This window comes from Emydura macquarii, unplaced genomic scaffold (assembly GCF_026122565.2).
Source record: "Emydura macquarii macquarii isolate MOO-44397 ecotype Brisbane River unplaced genomic scaffold, CSIRO-AGI_Emac_v2 contig_561, whole genome shotgun sequence".
Classification (NCBI taxonomy): domain Eukaryota; kingdom Metazoa; phylum Chordata; order Testudines; family Chelidae; genus Emydura; species Emydura macquarii.
In genome coordinates, this window is record NW_027130698.1 from 5,309,577 (window position 1) to 5,326,453 (window position 16,877).

Here is a 16,877-nt window from a genome sequence, read left to right on the forward strand (position 1 = left end):
TGCCAACATCTACTAATGACTAGGAACTGGGAGAGTCTCAGCTGCACCAAGTTAACAACTTACCAAGTCAACAGGAAACTTTATAAAGTATAGCGAAGAAGCTGAACTCAGCAAGTAGTGCTGCATCTGCTGAGTGATTATAAGTGGAGGTATGTAGTTGGCTTATTTTTGCTCTGGTTCTTTCCCCCCCAAGTTGTGCAAGGAAAGAAGAAATAAAGGAATCTTCTTCTTTCCCTAATTAAGTGGAAAATCTATTATTAATTATAAACTGCCCTAGCTGTTTAGACCCTTTGGGTATTGACAAGAACTGACAGCAGTAAAATATCAGTTAAGGCTCAAGAGGAGGCAGCTATGTTGCTTCATAGTAAACATACCATGATACCTTCATTTTGTCCTTGGAGTAGGCGAGGGCCTTACTGCTTTCTGTAGAGAATACAGCTTTTTGCAAAGTAAGATGTCTTAGTAAACTGTAGGGGTGGCAGGTACTAATGTCCTTGTCATGGCAACAAGGAACCCAGTGCCCACTCTCTCTCTCTCCTGAGAGTCTAGAGGAGTGTGGGAGGTGATAGTAAGCCCCAGCTGACTAAAATACTATTTCCCCACTTTTCCTTTTTTTAATATTTTAGCATTCTCACAATGTCAGTGGAGAAAGGACTTTTTGCTTGCTTGCTTATTAAATTCCCAGCCCAGTACTTCTGAATATGGATAGCTGTTCTTCTTTAAAATGCATTTACTGTATGGCCCCTTACAAGGAAAGCATAGCTGTCATCTGCTGTTACTGCAGAATGATCAATATGGCTTTTTTTTACCCCTAATTCAAAAAGCTTTGTTTTTTGGCTGCCCAGCAGTGATACAAATGGATTTGTAGCTAAGGCTGGAAGGATCTAATACATCCCATGTGTGATACACACATCCCTTCTATTTCTCCCTATTCCACCAGCTCTGCTTGCAGCTATTTTCTCAGCACCATTGTTCCTTGGTCCTTGTGCCTCCAGCTCTCAAAGGGATATTTTTTATGCTGAACCTTTTTTTGGGGGGGGGATAATCTTTGCTTCACTCTCTAAGTGTCTGCCTCCTACGCTGGATCCTCTACCTACATCTGATCAGATTTGCTTGAAATTCTTTTACACGAGCTAGCTAGATTGAGAATTACAATCTTGCCCAATTTTGCTAGATTGAGAAACTGAACTCAAACTTTTTATTTAAACGCTTTGTTAGTCATCACCTTCCTCATGACCCAATCCAGGGCGATTGGGATTGGTTCCATGTCCTCAATCAAGAGAATAGATGCTCACTACTGTGAATACAAAATGATATAATTTCTGTTTTTTAATGACCTTGATCAAAAAAGCAGGGGCATATAAATAAGAATTTGGGTGCTTTCCATATTTTTTTCTTGGGGGGAGGGGAAAGGGACAGCATATAGGGCCAGGTCTTGTGAGGTATTGGGCTGCTACACCTTGCACTGCTGCAAATAAAAGTTGTGCACGCTGAACACACATGAGGATTTGACCCAGGAATACTAGGGTCAAAAAGACCATTTAGGCTGTCAGTAGTACACAATTCCTGCTAAAATATTTTCTAATTTGATTTTAGATGCATATGGTAATGGTGTCACTTCACTTCCCTTTGGAATCTATTCCTCTGCCTGATTTCTCATATAGTAATTAGATACTTCCCCTGGTATTTGTCTTAAACTCTCTCCTTAGCTCATCCCATCTTTTCTGGCCTTTCCATTTTTCTGAGGCTTTCACTATTTGCATATTTGAAGTACCATAGTTATTCCTATTCTAAATGGGCCCCTCAGGTTCCAACACGTTGTAGTAACTATTGGTAAAGGTAGCATCTCTGATGGACACCACTAGATATAGTTTTATTTAAAAAAAGAGAGAGAACAAAATGGTCGTCTCTTTTCTCCCTCCTCCCCTTTTTTCAGCCACTGACTGAATGGAGACTATTAGGTTTGACATTAATGACACACTGGGCAGGTGGTGTTTTGTGTTCCCATTCACTCTGACATTAGTCATTGTGCTGCCAATGATTTAACAAATGGCTATCTCAACAATTTCCCTTTAGCCTGGGATAAATCCTAGTGTCCCTAAGGTGTGATTGCATATAGACAGGAGAATTAATGGGCCAGAAAATCTATTCATTTGTTTCCCCATTTAAAGAAAAATGCTTTCTCAGAAGCATAACCAATGAAGATGGCAAAAACACTGGGCAAACAAACTTATATTAAGTTTACTAGCTGGAAACGTTTGATTTGTTCCTGGAAGGTGAACTGAGACTATTGAATTTAACAAACTGTTAAATGTGGATAATTGGACATGAGGTGTGGGCATTGGTATAAAGGTGAATGACCGTGGGTATTCATGCTGTGAATAATTTGTTTAAAAGATAGCTGCTTTTGGGACAATCTGGTCTGTTCTAAAGGCAAAAGATATGTGCTCCTCTGAAATACTTTTAAGAGCCCTTGTGGTAAGACCTATTTGGCAGGGATGACTTAGCAGGTACCATCCAGGGTGTGCATGATTTCCCTCAGAGAGGCAAGGAAACCACCCATCCTCCCCTTCAGTTTGGTAGTGGTATTTTAGGTAGGCTCTCCCGTAATATCATATGGTATCTGTGACTGTTTAGCATCTCCACTATATCCTTGGCTGATTTATTTTTTTACTTCTCCGAAGGTGCTAAGCAATGGGAGTTGCAGATGCTCAGCCCCTCGGGACACTTATGTATATCTGTATTTTATTAAAAGAATTGTTCAAATGATTGATAGAATTGTCTCTAACTAAAACTATTTTAGAAACCTCATTTCTTGTCCTGAATGCAGTGACATACTAGAAAGTGCACCTGCTGCTTTCCACCCACTGTCAGATTTTTTTTTTTCAGTTGTAGCTGTTTCCAGCCTGGTTGTGGCATAAGTTAAAAATGAAATAAGTGCCTCAGACTTCACCGATGTCAATGAGTAAGGGGAGTATGTGTGTTATGATACTTAGACACTGACTTTACTCAATCCGTCTCTGTCATGCTATTGCTCCAGTACCAGCTTTATTTATAGGCATTCTGTCACTTATACCCACTTCTAAGAAGAAAACTGCTGGAGAAGTGGAACAAAACACAATGGAGTAGCTATTCGCATAAAAGGATGTTTTGGGCTGATAGAAATTCCATAGTACCAGTAAAATGCAGATGTGTTCTATATGCTCTCTGATCATATCACCAGCTGCTTGGTAGTGCAATTAATTGATCCTATTATAAAAGTGCCCTACTAATTACATGGAAAATAGTTTTCTTGCAAGTAGCACTCAGAGGATTCAGCTGACATCTGTCTTGTTCGAGCCATGTACAACATGCTTAATTCTTCACTTCTTCCTTTGGAAATAGGGATGCCAACATGAACAGCTCTTACTTTTAACATGTGCTTCTTACAGGGAAGAGAATTAAACATTCCATTATGGCCATAGCAAACTTTCTAGCATCTGTGACCTCTATACTCTTCAAGAGGATTGGAAGGATTGGCTGGTGTATGCAAATAGTCACAGATCCATGACTGTACCTTCCCCAACACACCTCCCTTATTCTCACTTGTCCAGCATTTGTATGGCCATCTCTTACACAGTACCTGAGAGCCTCACAGTCAATATATCTGAGGTAGGGAAGTGTTAGTCTCTTCAGCTCTAAAATGGGGATAATAAGGCAGAGGTTAGTGACTCAATCAAGGTCAGATAGGAAGTCTGGCAGAGCAGGGACTTGAACTCAGGTGTGATAAGTGGTAGACTAGTGCTCAAACCTCTGGAGCAGCTTTTCTCCCCACAGCTCACTTGAGAGGCCTCTCTCTTCCACCTTCCCAGCCATCCTTTAGTAGACAGAACATGCTCTGTGTGATCCAGGGGTGCAGGCAACCCTTGTGCAGGTTAAGGGCATCCCACCTCTCCTCAGCGCCATGTTTGGACCTTCTGTACCCCCAAAGGAGTTACGAGAGCAGGATTTGGGCTTGAGTATTTAGATTTATGAATAAGGTGATATTTGCCCCTGTGCAGAGAGCTAACACCAGAGCTGTGTACCACTGAAGTCCCACTTAAAGCAAGTCCTATTAGGGGCTAAATGCTGTGCCAAGCTTATGCTGGCCCTCTTCAGAAGGGAAAATTTCACCCCAGAAGCACAAAAGCAATGATTATAAAAACACTAAATCACAAAGGAATTATATTAAGCAAAGACAGGAATAGAATTACATTCCCATCATGTTGCCATTTTTCTTCTTTCTGTACCTGTGGAGGGCTGAAAAAAACCTTTAAAGGTTCCTGTTTAATCCACTTTATGCAGAAACCCATCAGTGATGACATCCCATAGACTCAGTGAAGCTGGTGAAGGCGGAAATTCATCTGTCCATACGATAGTCTCTCATCATGGTTTATGATGAGAATTATAACCCTATATCCCAAAGGAAGCTCACTTTCAAAATCATCTGTTTAGCATCCACTGAGACTTTTCTCCTAAGGAATGCCATATCACATGGTAAAGATTTGGACCACAGCTGTGTTTCGTTTGGGGAATAGGAAAAAAGACAGCTGTTCTTTCCTTCTATCTAGTCAATTCATCAAAACTACAGAGCAAATGATTAATAGGATCCACTGCAGACCAATAATGTGTGTTCTCAAATGCACAGACTTGTGATGGAATTGCTGATTATTGGTATCCTAACAACATGGTTTGAAATGCTAAATAAAGGCAGAGACCTAACCTCTGTGGACTTCTGGTTTCTCTAGATTTGAACCCAGAACTCTCTTGATGTAACAATCAATCAAGCTTTTAATACTTTTATTTCTACTCTTTCAATTATGCTGCCTCTGAGGACCCTTGCAGAGCAACTCTGGTTCAGAAGGGAAGATATTAAGGCAGCATTTGTCCTTTCAGGAAAAGAACCCAGCAGAACGTCAAAACCCTTATCATGAAATCTCTTTATTTGTCTAGCATCTGCTCCCCCAGGGGAGAATGGCAATAAGGTTTTTCTAGTGCTCGTTCATCCAGCATTTTGCATATTGTTACAGAGCCGAAAGACTATTGAAGATATTACAACCAAACAGCCAGGACCAGATTATGATGAGTTATACCTGTTTAAATTCAAAGTAACTCCATTGACCTCAATATTATTACTCCTAGATCTTCTTTATTGTAAATGAGATCAGAATATGTCCCTAGTTCTCTAACTTTTGCAGAAACTTTCATTAATAACAAACTTAAACAGAAATAGTGCTGTTTATCTACCCTGTTTGAAATGTATATGAAATAATTCAAATTGTTGTTCTGTTTTGTTTGAAGGCTGTTGCAATCTTTCTGTATAAAAAGCATTTTCTATTAACCCAGCATTTAAAAAAAACTGGACTGTCTATTCTCTTTAATCTCAAATTAAAATGTTGATATTTATAGTCTTCTAAAATGCCAGCACACCCAATAAAGCTCTTGTGTGACAGATTTAATTGCATTTTTAATCCACAACTTTAAACAGCATGATACTTCATATGTCCCTGGACTAGGAGTAAGGTAAGGCATGCATTATAATGCTATCTTAAACTCAAACAGCTATTTTTAAATGGTAAATTATTGAAGGAACTGCACTTTTCCTATTGTCTCCTTATCAGTAATGTGAGGTTTTTGCAAGAGTTGACGCTTCCCCCCAAACAGATTTAAATTTGATATTGTATGCTATACTATCCTTACTGAGGAGCTGTATATTACAGTTTAAAAACCACAGTACTTCTGAGCTTTAAGAAAGCATTATTAATTTATGTCTAAATGCCTGATTCTTGAAATCAGACCTAAAGATTCCAGGGTGTAGGTGCTTGAAAAGTCCATTGACTTCAGTGGGAGTTGCTTTGCTCAAGACCTTGCAAGATCAGACCCTGGTTAGAAGGAAGTCCATAATTAAAGCATTTTACTAGTCAAAACAGAATAAAGGTCCTTTCCACTCCATTGGACACATTTTCAACTGGTCTCTAACTTTGCATGGACAAATTCTACACTTGCCTATGTAAATCAGGTTTAATTTGTGTGACTAATTGCCTACATGCCTGTGAATGTGAGTTTTTCACTGAAGCTGTGACAAGCTTTGTCTGTTGATTTTAGTAAAATGAGGAAGGTAAGGCTCAAGGCAGTGCCAACTCAAGCTCCCTTAAGCACATAGTCCAATTTTCTCATCCTATTTTGAATATGCTAATGTGCATGGAGTTGCTGTCTATAGTTATTGATGGTATTTTCACTACTTTTGGGGAATCTCATTAGGTTTTTTGCATGATATTTGATTTAATTTGTGACTCTTTGAATTAAAACCCAGTTACCATTACATCTAAGCCAGGAAACAGAAAACACCAGATCCTTGTTTGTTGCAGAAAGTATGTTTCACATTTGAAACTATTTTAGACCAAAAATACTAAGTGGGGATTAAAAATAAAACAATTTGCGGTCTTTGAGCAATTTTTAATTACATTTTATGTTGCGGATAATCCAAAATATCTGATACAGCCTCAAGCTCTGCATGGTATTTAAAATATAGGTGTTGAATGATAGATTTAGAGAACTGGAGTCCTCCATAAATAACTGTCTAAAATACCACTGAAAGAAGTAAGTTTGTACAGAATGTGAGCAGATGCACCCACAAATACACACTACATGGAAAGGGATGAAACAGCTACTGTAAGCAGGCACCATTGTGTATAAAAAGGCTGTGCATGTGGAAGGCGGTTCTGTAAAGAAGACTGGGCTGGGTGTTCACCTAGGAGAGTTTACCCCCAAAAGACTTCCTAAGGTCAGGCCTAGGCTGAACCAGGAGCCTATGTAGCCAATTTTTAGCACAACTGCCTAAAATACCCCATTGAAACCTAAGAGGTATTGAAAAGCGAGCAGTGAGGAGAAAACTTTGTAAATGAACTGGAGAGAAGGAAGCTGACGTGATCAGCAGCTTTTTATTCATGAGAACATCCTTCCAGTGAGCTATTTCTAGGTCAGGTGCAACTTCGCTTCCTCCTCAGGTAAGATAGCTTAATAGAGGTTTATGTTATAAGTGCTCTTGTGCTTTACTTCATGTCCTAAGGTAAAATCACTGAAAGTTATTTCTGATTGTACTGTGTGATCAGATGCAACAGTGATGAGTGCAATGTAAGAACCCAGATAAACACGGAGATAGGATTTTCTCTTAGGATGTGTTGGGAGAAGAACCCTTAAGTAACAAATTGCGTATGGTGCAAATGGATCAACTCTTGCACATTTATAGCAATAAAGTGTATACACAATGCAGGTATATAGTATTGAATCTAAAGGCCAACCAGCTGGAAGACCTACAGAAAAATTTGTTTACTCCGCCCAATTGCTTTTTTCTTGCACACATGGCTGAATTTTCAGATATGGTCCCCGCTATAGATGGTGCCTACATCTGAAAATCTGTCAGTGCTTGAACTATAGCCATACGGCCCATTACTATCTTCCCCATTCCTAAGTCACTGAGATTCTTCACCCTTTATAACTAGGTGGCAATACTGTTTGGGGTGGTGGTAGTAGGTGGGCATAAATAGCATGCTAGTTCAAGTTCATACAGGCTTTTTATCTAGCTCTGTGCTGGTATTTTAACAGCTGTTGGTATAAGCAAAACCTTCTTAGACTGGCAGAGATGCCTGATGTGGCAACTGTCTTGTCTGAAGCTCTTTTGCTTCTGTTGTATCTCTTTCCCAGGAGTCTCACCAGTACCTTACTGCAGTAGTGCACAGTCTTACACAAAAGGGTCACATAAACCTAAACACAACTTTGTTTCTATATTTTATTAAAATTTAAAGTCCCCTGTATTGATTGATTTTATATTTTAAGTTCAGCTAGTTTCATATGTATTTAGATAAGTGGTTTCTAGGTACAGTGTTGTTTATTTAAAAACAGAGATCAGTGGGGGAGTAAAGAATACAAAGTGAATGAATCAGCCATTAGTACATTGTGTTGAAGCCAGCTGCTAGCCTTATGAAATGCTCGGGTGGGCTGTGTATGGCTGTGGGCCATAGGCTGGGCACCCCTGATTTACTGTATGATGCCCTGCTCTCAAGTCCAGCTGCAAACAGCAAATCAGGCTTTCCATGGAAATATAGTGAATTCTTCCTGTAGGCAAGTTTTGATTTGTTCATGCTTCCACTACACACTTCTGTGGCTATTTATACATGATCTGTTTTATGTGGCGTTTGTTGCCCTGTGAGCTTGTTACAGGAGAAGTGCTAAAATGTGACTCTGCTTAACTCTGTTTTGTTGATCAACATGTTTTATAGGGTGTATTTTTGCACTGAATTGATAGCTTTGCAAACAAATTTAGAAGATCTTTTACATTTGAGACGTACCCCATGTTGCTTGGTATTTATTACATAGTTGAGACTTAAGTAATCAATTGCTTTAATTCTGCTCTTTATAAAGTACATCTTGAAATAATATGCAACTTTTAAAACTTTTCTGTAAAATGAAGTATTTCAAAAGGAACTGAATGCGCTATTATGCATATTCCGACTGGCTTGCATAAACAGTTCCCCCTTGTCCAGCATCTAAGTTTTTTTTAAATTGCCATGTCTGTCCCAGGATAAAGGTGTTTGGGGTTTTTTTTTTTTTTTTTTTTTTAAATGCCCTAGTCAAACTTTCACCTCGTCATGACATGGAATGGATATCATGTAGATATTACTCTTCCTCATTTTTTTTTACTCACCCCTTTGGATGATGTCTGTGGGGCTTTTCTTACAAGTGCAAGGAATGGCAAGCGGTCTCCTCCTCAGTTAGTGCTGATTTGTGGCACAGATGGAGGGAGATGTTTGGGCAGTGAGTGCCCACATCATTACCTTTGAACACTTGTGCATTGTTTTACTACAGCACCTCAGATCCATTAGATTGATGGGTGAGAACCTGAGGGTCCCCCAAACCCAGATCTCTTGCATCCCTTACAGAATATGATAGTTCTGGACATTATGAAATTCTTAATTATAAACACACAATCCTTCTATGCTCAGTGAGCTTTGAGTCAGGCCCACGGAGGGCTTGTCTACACTGGCACTTATGCCAGGAAAACTTTTGTCATTCCGGGGTCTGGAAAAAACCACACCCTTGAGCAACATGTTTTGCCAACATAAGTGCTAGTGTGGACAACGCTATGTGGGCAGGGGACGCTCTGTTTAGGTGATTTTTATTATGTCAGCGGGAGAGCTCTCTCCTGTCCACATAATACAGCCACACAAGTGCTTATGTCTGGAAAACTTACGTTGCCCAGAGCAACAAATGTTTTGCTGGCATAACTGCCAGTGTAGACAAGCCCCGAGTCTAATGACCTTTGAATTAGGGACTATACTGCCACAGTGCTTGTGCTGTAGGAATGCTTTCAACTTCACTTTATGTGCATTGCTGCTGGCTGTCAGTTTTTTGTCCCTAGTGTAACTCTGGCTCCTAGTCAGTCCTCAAACTTGTGGCTATCTGGTTGTGTGCATGAGGTTGTGTTAACTGAGAAAACCAGGTCAATAGACACGTCTGACTATGAATTAAGGACAATAATGCACCCTCAGTTCCATTTACAGTTTGTAGAATAGGGTTCTGACAACTCTCCTTCTGGCAAGTTTATGGCAACAAAATATACATATTAAACTGAAGGTCTTGGAGTTCAAACTCCTGTAGCTTGAAATCAGCAGTTTAGCAACGCCAGAACAAAAATCAAGGAACAGGCTAGGCTCAAGCTGTTAAAATAACTACTTACCAGTATATGGGCAATCACTGAAATTGCTATATACTTCTGTTCATAAAACTTGCACCTTTATATTATCAATTTATAAACAAGACTAAGCAATGCCTCAAGATTTTTCTAGGTACACTGTCTACAATTACCAATCCTTTGAATACGTTTGATGTCTTTGCTTTTACAGTAATTTTTTTTATTCTGTCCAACACTGTTTTAACCAGCTGAGGGTGGGTTGGTTGGTTGGTTTGTTTGCTTGCATTAGTGGTTCCAAATGCAAAGATACTAGCTTGCAGTTGCTCCTTTATATTGATTTTTGCATAGCTGCCAATGTTTAATAGGTTCCAGCACTGATGACTGGCTTAAGTATTCTCAGCTTTTGAATTATATTCCCCTTTTTTAGTTGCAGCACCTTTCATGATACATTAGTTAAATACATAATGAGCAGAGCTAAATCATCCATTCCCACTACTGATATTTGCTACTATTCCGCTAGAAATCGGCATGCAGTATAATCAGGGGATTTAGACATAAATAAGCCCACCAAAACACCCATATCCATGCAGCATCAAGCTTAGAACAAATCTAATGTGAAGTGCAGTATGCAAGCTTTGGAGAATGATTCGACAGGAGGTGGATTTACACTCCCAAGACATACTCCTTCCATGATAGTGGAAATTGAAGGGTAACTCACTTGAACATGTTAGTTTGATGGACATGTAGTCTCTGCTACAGTCCTTCTTGTAGTGACAGCGCAGCCTTTTTAGGAGACAGAGTCCATTGCCACACTGTAGTTGTTCTTTTCTGCAGGGCAGAATGCTCTGTTCATCTGAAAGGAAGAGAAACTATGGATGACTGTTACTGAACTAGGAAATGCTTGCTGCACAATGCCACAGCTCTTCTGAAAGCCAGTCTTCCTCTTAGCAGTCTTTAAAAGTCCTGTGAGAGGAAACAGGTTTGTCTGTTCTTTGTCAGCTAGTGAAAGGGGGGGCCTCTGACTCAAACAAAAGCTTGGTATAGTGTTAATCACTCACACAGTGTTATAGGCCTATGAAGCACTGCACAGAGGGAAAATGTGCCAAACAAATCACAAAAGGTAACATTTTCAGAAGCATGTAGGCACTTAGTTTTGAAAATGTGACATGAGTGTTTTTGAAAAACTTACCTACAGTGTTTGTCCCAATTTGTATACAAAAGGGATGATAGAAAAGAGGATAACTCAGAGGTACTTTAACTTCCATGATCATGAAGGAGAGAGAAAACTGAATTGATAGAGCCATGGATGGGAATTTCTCACAACTCCTTTCCCGTTTGAAAAGTAAGGATTGGAATTGAATCTCATGGCATATAGGCTGAACATCCTAAACATCTGAACTTGCATTTGTACGAACACTGGAAGAGCATCATTCACGTTTGGGTTCAGAGATCTTTAGGAGAAAGCAGGGTATGACTTGGCCTTACATTTGATATCTTTTTCTCCTACCATATGTGTAGTGGGGGAGAATAAAGAAGAATCCACTCTTCCCTTATTTGCTGCCAGGACCATCTCTGATCCTTGAGGAGGAATTTAATAGCTAACCACCCCACATCTGTATAGGGAGAGGGAAAGAGTAACTTTGTTGCCCCAAAACACAACTGATGATCTTGTTAAACTCCTCACAACATCACCTCAATGGGAGGGAGTGGGAATAACAGTTGTAGTACAGCTGTGGTACAGCAGCTTTGTTGCTGTAGTGTAGGAGACCCTTGCTACAGGGATGGAAGTGTTTTTTCTGTTGATGTAGTTAATCCACCTCTCGAGAGGCGGTAGCTAGATCAAGGGAAGAATTCTTCTGTTGACCTAGCTGCATCTATAGTGGGAGTTAGGTTGACCTAACTGTTGCACAGGGTGTGACACTTTTCACAGCCCTGAGCGAAGCAGCTAGGTTGACCTAAGTTTTAGGTGTAGACAAAGTCTTTATTTCCAGTCACTATGAAGAAGCAGAAGTTTGGTTAATAGCAGAGCACCAACAATTCTGACTCAGGAGAGATGGGGTTCAGGTGAGGAAATGGGTAAAAGTTTTGGGTTGGCATTATTGTAACTGAGCAAAGTCACAAACCCCTAGTCTAAAGGTTGAGTTGTGTAAATAACAGAGTGGCTATTGCAGAAGCAGTGAATACAAATACATGTTCAGCTCCTCAATGTGACTATTTTACCTGATATTCACAAACAAGCACTTGAATAGACACTGGCTCACACCACAGTCTTGGGAGCAGGTGCTCTTCGTACCCTTGTCTGTGTGCAAAATCAATGTTGGTATCCATGTGCAAAGGAAAATATCCATTATTCATCCTTAATTATTCTCCTGTTTTTGAAATGTTAGCCATCCATTCGAGGAAGAGAAACAATACTATGTGATACAGATGACTAGTTAAACCCTGCAAATGGTGCTGAAGAGAATGGTTTGTGAGTTTAGAATCTGTACAGACAATCGGTTCAATACTTGTGAAGAACAAATAGATTCACAGAAATCGGGATGAGTTTGCATACAATTCAGAAATAAAAAAGAGCTGTGTTTGTCAGAAATTATGAATAAAGATAATTTGACTAGCAGCACTACTGACACTGGACTTATTTTCACTGAAGATGAGAGGAGAATTTCTGAAAGGTGTAAGTAATTTAACTGCACCCTTGTATGTATGCACACGTTTTGGCAAAAGTTTTAAAAACGGGAGAAGTCATTTTATTTACCACTTAACTGTTGCTCATTTTATCTCTACTGCTAACAGAATTAAATATTAAGATTCTCATGTTTAATAATAAAGAGCAGTAGGAATAGAAAACTAGCAGAGTTCACTTCTCCACTTTCAGTGCCTATCCCATGCCCTAAAGCTGAATTCAAGTAACTTTAAAACGTTTTATTAGGAAATGTTTAAGCACAAAACAATAAAGCGATAGTCAGGGTTCAAAAAGCATAGCAATACAGCATCCGGGGATGACACTCAGTGGGGGGGAATGGGGGCTGATCGAGGATGAGCTGTGGACCGTGGGAGGGGCTGGGGGTGTGGGGCTTGTGGGTTGCAGGAGGGTGTGTGTGGGGGAACGCTATCCAGCATGGAGGGAGCGTCTCTGGGGGGCATTGCCAGGGAAGGCGCGTGAGTCCATGCGTGGGGGTGGAGGTCTGGGGAGTACCGTGGCGTACAGGGGGATATGCGGGTTGGGGGACGCTATCCATCGTGGGGGGATCCCTGGGAGGTTGAGGAGGGAGGGTCCCTGGGGGGTATTTGTCAGGGAAGGCAAGTGGTCCATGTGTGGGGGTGGAGGTCTGGGGGTACAGTGGCATGCCATCGTATGGGGGGGTCCCTGGGAGGCGTTGACTAGGGAGGGCGAGTGAATCCCTGTGTGGGGGTGAGAGTGGAGGTCGGGGGAGAGGCGATAGGAGTTACATATGTGAGCATGAGGGCACATTTCAATGCAATGCATAGTAAAGTCATTGGGGGCAGCATCCAGCAGGAAAGAGAATATATAGGTCCATATGGGGTGAAATGACTCTCATTAGTCCAGCGTTCCTTATGGTCGACTGGTGGGTCAGTCCCGTCGTCTTCCGTGGCGAGAGAGTCCATGCGTGGGGGTGGGAGTGGGGGCCTGGGGAGGGATATCAGCTTTAACAACATGCCAACTAAGTCAGACCCCAACTTGAAAATACCAGGTCCTGGAAGCCAAGGAGCAGGAGAGACCAGTGTGCAAACTGACCTCCAGCCAAAAAAAAAGGCATTCTGATTAAAGACTTTTGTTTGTTCTCCAATATTCTTAATTCAGAGCCTTTGTCAGCTTTCATAGCAGGAAAACCATGCAGTTAAGAGTAATTGTTCATGATTTCCAATTCTCCACACACAGCTGCTCCAGTGGAAAATGTCAGAACCCTCAAATGCATTTATAAATAGCACCAACATTGACAGCACACTTTCCTGTATGTATTAGGCCATACCCTGTAGATTGCCAGGTTACAAGTGTAATAGTCAGATAACTTTGTTTTGTGTTTCTAACACCTCTTGGATAATGTTTCCTGAACAGCTACAGTCCCCGTGACAAGTACTTGAACTTTGGGAATAAGGGCATTTCCCAAGTAGAAGAAAATTGAAATTTTTTGCAGGAGCTAAAATACTTAAAAGGGAAGGTAGACTAATGTAACTTTCCACCCTTTCCCTGGTGGAAGTGAGGTCAGACCCATTGACTTCATACAGGTCTAAGTTCAGAAACATTTGCACACAGGTGCAGGAAAAATGATAATGAAAATTACTCTCTCAAAAAAATATTAGAGGAAGTAGCACACCACGTGTGAGTACTCATTCCCAATGTGTAACTCCACTGGCCCCCCATTTATTTCAGGATCTAGTTTTAAGATTTCCTAAATTTTTTTTAAAACCCTCTGTGGGCTTGTTCCAGTTCCGACACTGGGCTCCCTTCTAGAACTCCATACAGTTTTACAGCTTTTGGTGCAAATGCACTGGCCTCAGCTATTTTACGTATCAGGTACTGCAATCTTGCCTCTCTCCACTGCTAGGATTCTCTGCTTCATATCACATGAAAACACATCCCCTGATAGGCAAGGGAGCAGAGTTCTAAGCGTCTTTGCCTCTCAGCTATTAGTTTAACTGTTAACTCACGTTAGGATATAGTTTGTATGAAAGATGCTATAATTGAACTGTGGTGTAACTGGGAGGAGAGCTCTTATGATAGTGAGCTATAAAGAATGGCATGGGCAAAATGTGCTTCCTTGTACTGAGAAGCAGTGGAGACTGGTGACACCTAAAAGGGCAGGCAAAATTGACTCTCAAAAGTGTGCTTACAGTCAATCTACAACAGGAGACACTGTCTTCAAACTGTAGAGGCAGTCTATCCAGTCCAAGGGGCCTCTACTGCTGCAATTTATCTATTAGGGAAAATGTAAAGGCACTGTTTGGGGACAAAATATGGGCAGGGGTTAAATTCTGTTTTCATTTACACTAGGGAAGCTCCACTGAAAACAAGTTACTCCAGCAATCCAGTGACAGTGTTGGGCATAGAAAGGTGACTCTGTCAAATTATTATGAGCATTATAATGTAATGGCTCAATCTTAATAATGACAGGATGAAACTGGAAATGCTGAAATTTCATTGTGATCAAATATTTTCCCCAGTGCACTTAATTTCATGCATCTTCTGAAGTCACAAGGATCTTGAGAAAAATACAGCACTCTTAAACACAGGGTTATATGAAATTATGCCACCAAAATTAGTGGATTGGTTTTATTTATCTTTCATGACATCTGGTATAACAGCCATTTCCGTTCCTAGGCATTTTAGTCCTCCCTCTATTTCTAGTCTCTGGCCTCTTTTGTACATTTGTATTAATCTTTCTCTTGGCTTGCTGGAGCCAGCACTGGAGCAGAGATTTCAGTTGGCCACAATCCTGCAGAACCAAGTCATTTTTAGTGTTTTCAAATCTGATCTCACATTTGCAACTTGAGTTACATGCAGGAATCACTGAGTGAATTCTATGGCCTGTGTTATGCAGGAGGTCAGACTAGATGATTGTATTGGGCCCTTCTGGCCTTAAATCTATTTAAATGTTTTTCACTTAAATAGGGAAAATTTTAAATGGTGTCATTAACGGTGGTAAATACTGTGAGAAGGGATATGCATTGAATAGCTTTGTGCTTCGTGCAAATCCAAACAGTAAATCTCGCACCACACGTTTACTGCCCTTCCCTCTGAAAAGGAATCAGCTTGGCATGATTTACATATCTACTTGCTAAGTAATAGTGATCTTGATTGATATCTTAGTAGCCAATATTTGTGTGGATACAGTACAAGGACAGCATGTATGCTTAAAATTCTCTGAGCATGGAAACACCATATTTTTATATGCTAAGTGAATGGATTCTAATTCCCCAAGACACTTTCCTTTCTGAAACATACACTGTAAGCAGAAAGGTGTAATAAAAATGTTCTCTTACCAGTACATAGTACTCTGCAGTGTTGCAATGCTTCTTGACAGTGACTTCACTAGTCATATGATAAATGTCACTCAGAAAAGAGGTGGTTTGGAGTCTTATTCACATTTTTATTCCAGTGGTGGCAGACACGGAAGCAATTCAAATTCATGCAGTACCTGGTGCATTTGATCAGCAAAAGGACCTAGCATTCAACTAAACAGAATCTGATCCACTTAAACATGCTGGGTCAGATCCTCTGCTGGTGTAAATCAGTGTAGCACTATTGATGCGAGTGATGCTACTCCAATTTACAACAGTTGAGGATGTGGCCTCCTATACACTAAACATAATCATAGGGTTTCTGAAATGCATTAAACAACATAGTGATTCAATATTGATTTTGATATTTTGGGTTCAAGTGCTGTATTTGTTTTAGCACAGAGTGGCTTTTAGCTTTATTGGGTAGTCAGTGAATCTGATCTAAACTGAAGGTCAATCTGATTGGGTACATAGCCTTATGTGTGTTGTGAGCAACGGATTGCCTTCCAAGATGATGTTTTGATTGTGGCACAAACCAGCAGAAATTAAGTGACTCTTCCTGGTGATGGACAATTGATCAACAAACAACTTTTTACAAGTGTCAGGGAGCTGGAAACAAGTCTGGCAAGTCTCTCTCAGGTGGAGCCTATGACCCTACCTAGTGAAACCTGCCTCTCTGTAACTCTAGAAGTGCTGAGCAGAGCTGGGTGGATAACTGATTTTATCTCCCCCCACACTGTAAATTCCAACATCAGGAAGTTTTTCATCCCAATCAGCACAGAGTTGAAATTTTTCATGGTTCAGAAATTCTGAAAAACTTCAATTTGGAAACGTAGAAACTACTGTACTGAAATGTTTCAATGTTGAAACCTCCTAAAACGACACGTTAAGTAAAAATGAGAACTGAAAATAATACTCCATTTTGAAACTTTCCATAGAAAACATAGTCAAAACTGACACATTCCCTTGAAATACTTTGATACAATTCTCCCAATGCAGACACTGTAAGCCAGCTAGGTCCATAGCACTAAAGGAGTTCTTAGATACTGGCTGCTTCCCACCTTGCCTGGGCTGAGAGTTCCGTGCTGCACTAATTCTGTTCCTTTAACTTAAGTATCCTATACCAGGCCTTTTACCCTTTGTGCAA

At 40.4% G+C, this 16,877-nt stretch overlaps 1 protein-coding gene across 2 annotated transcripts in view; it reads right to left on the minus strand.

The window, feature by feature from the left end:
* The window catches only part of BEAN1 (brain expressed associated with NEDD4 1), a 106,605-nt gene that overhangs the window by 75,009 nt on the left and 14,719 nt on the right, over positions 1-16,877 (minus strand). The window contains exon 3 of one of the 2 annotated variants that reach the window (XM_067540104.1): positions 10,428-10,562. The exons of the other annotated variant lie outside the window; for it this stretch is intronic. Within the exon in view, the coding sequence (XP_067396205.1) occupies positions 10,428-10,562 (135 nt within the window). The remainder of the gene's footprint in view (positions 1-10,427; positions 10,563-16,877) is intronic. 2 annotated transcript variants of the gene reach the window in all.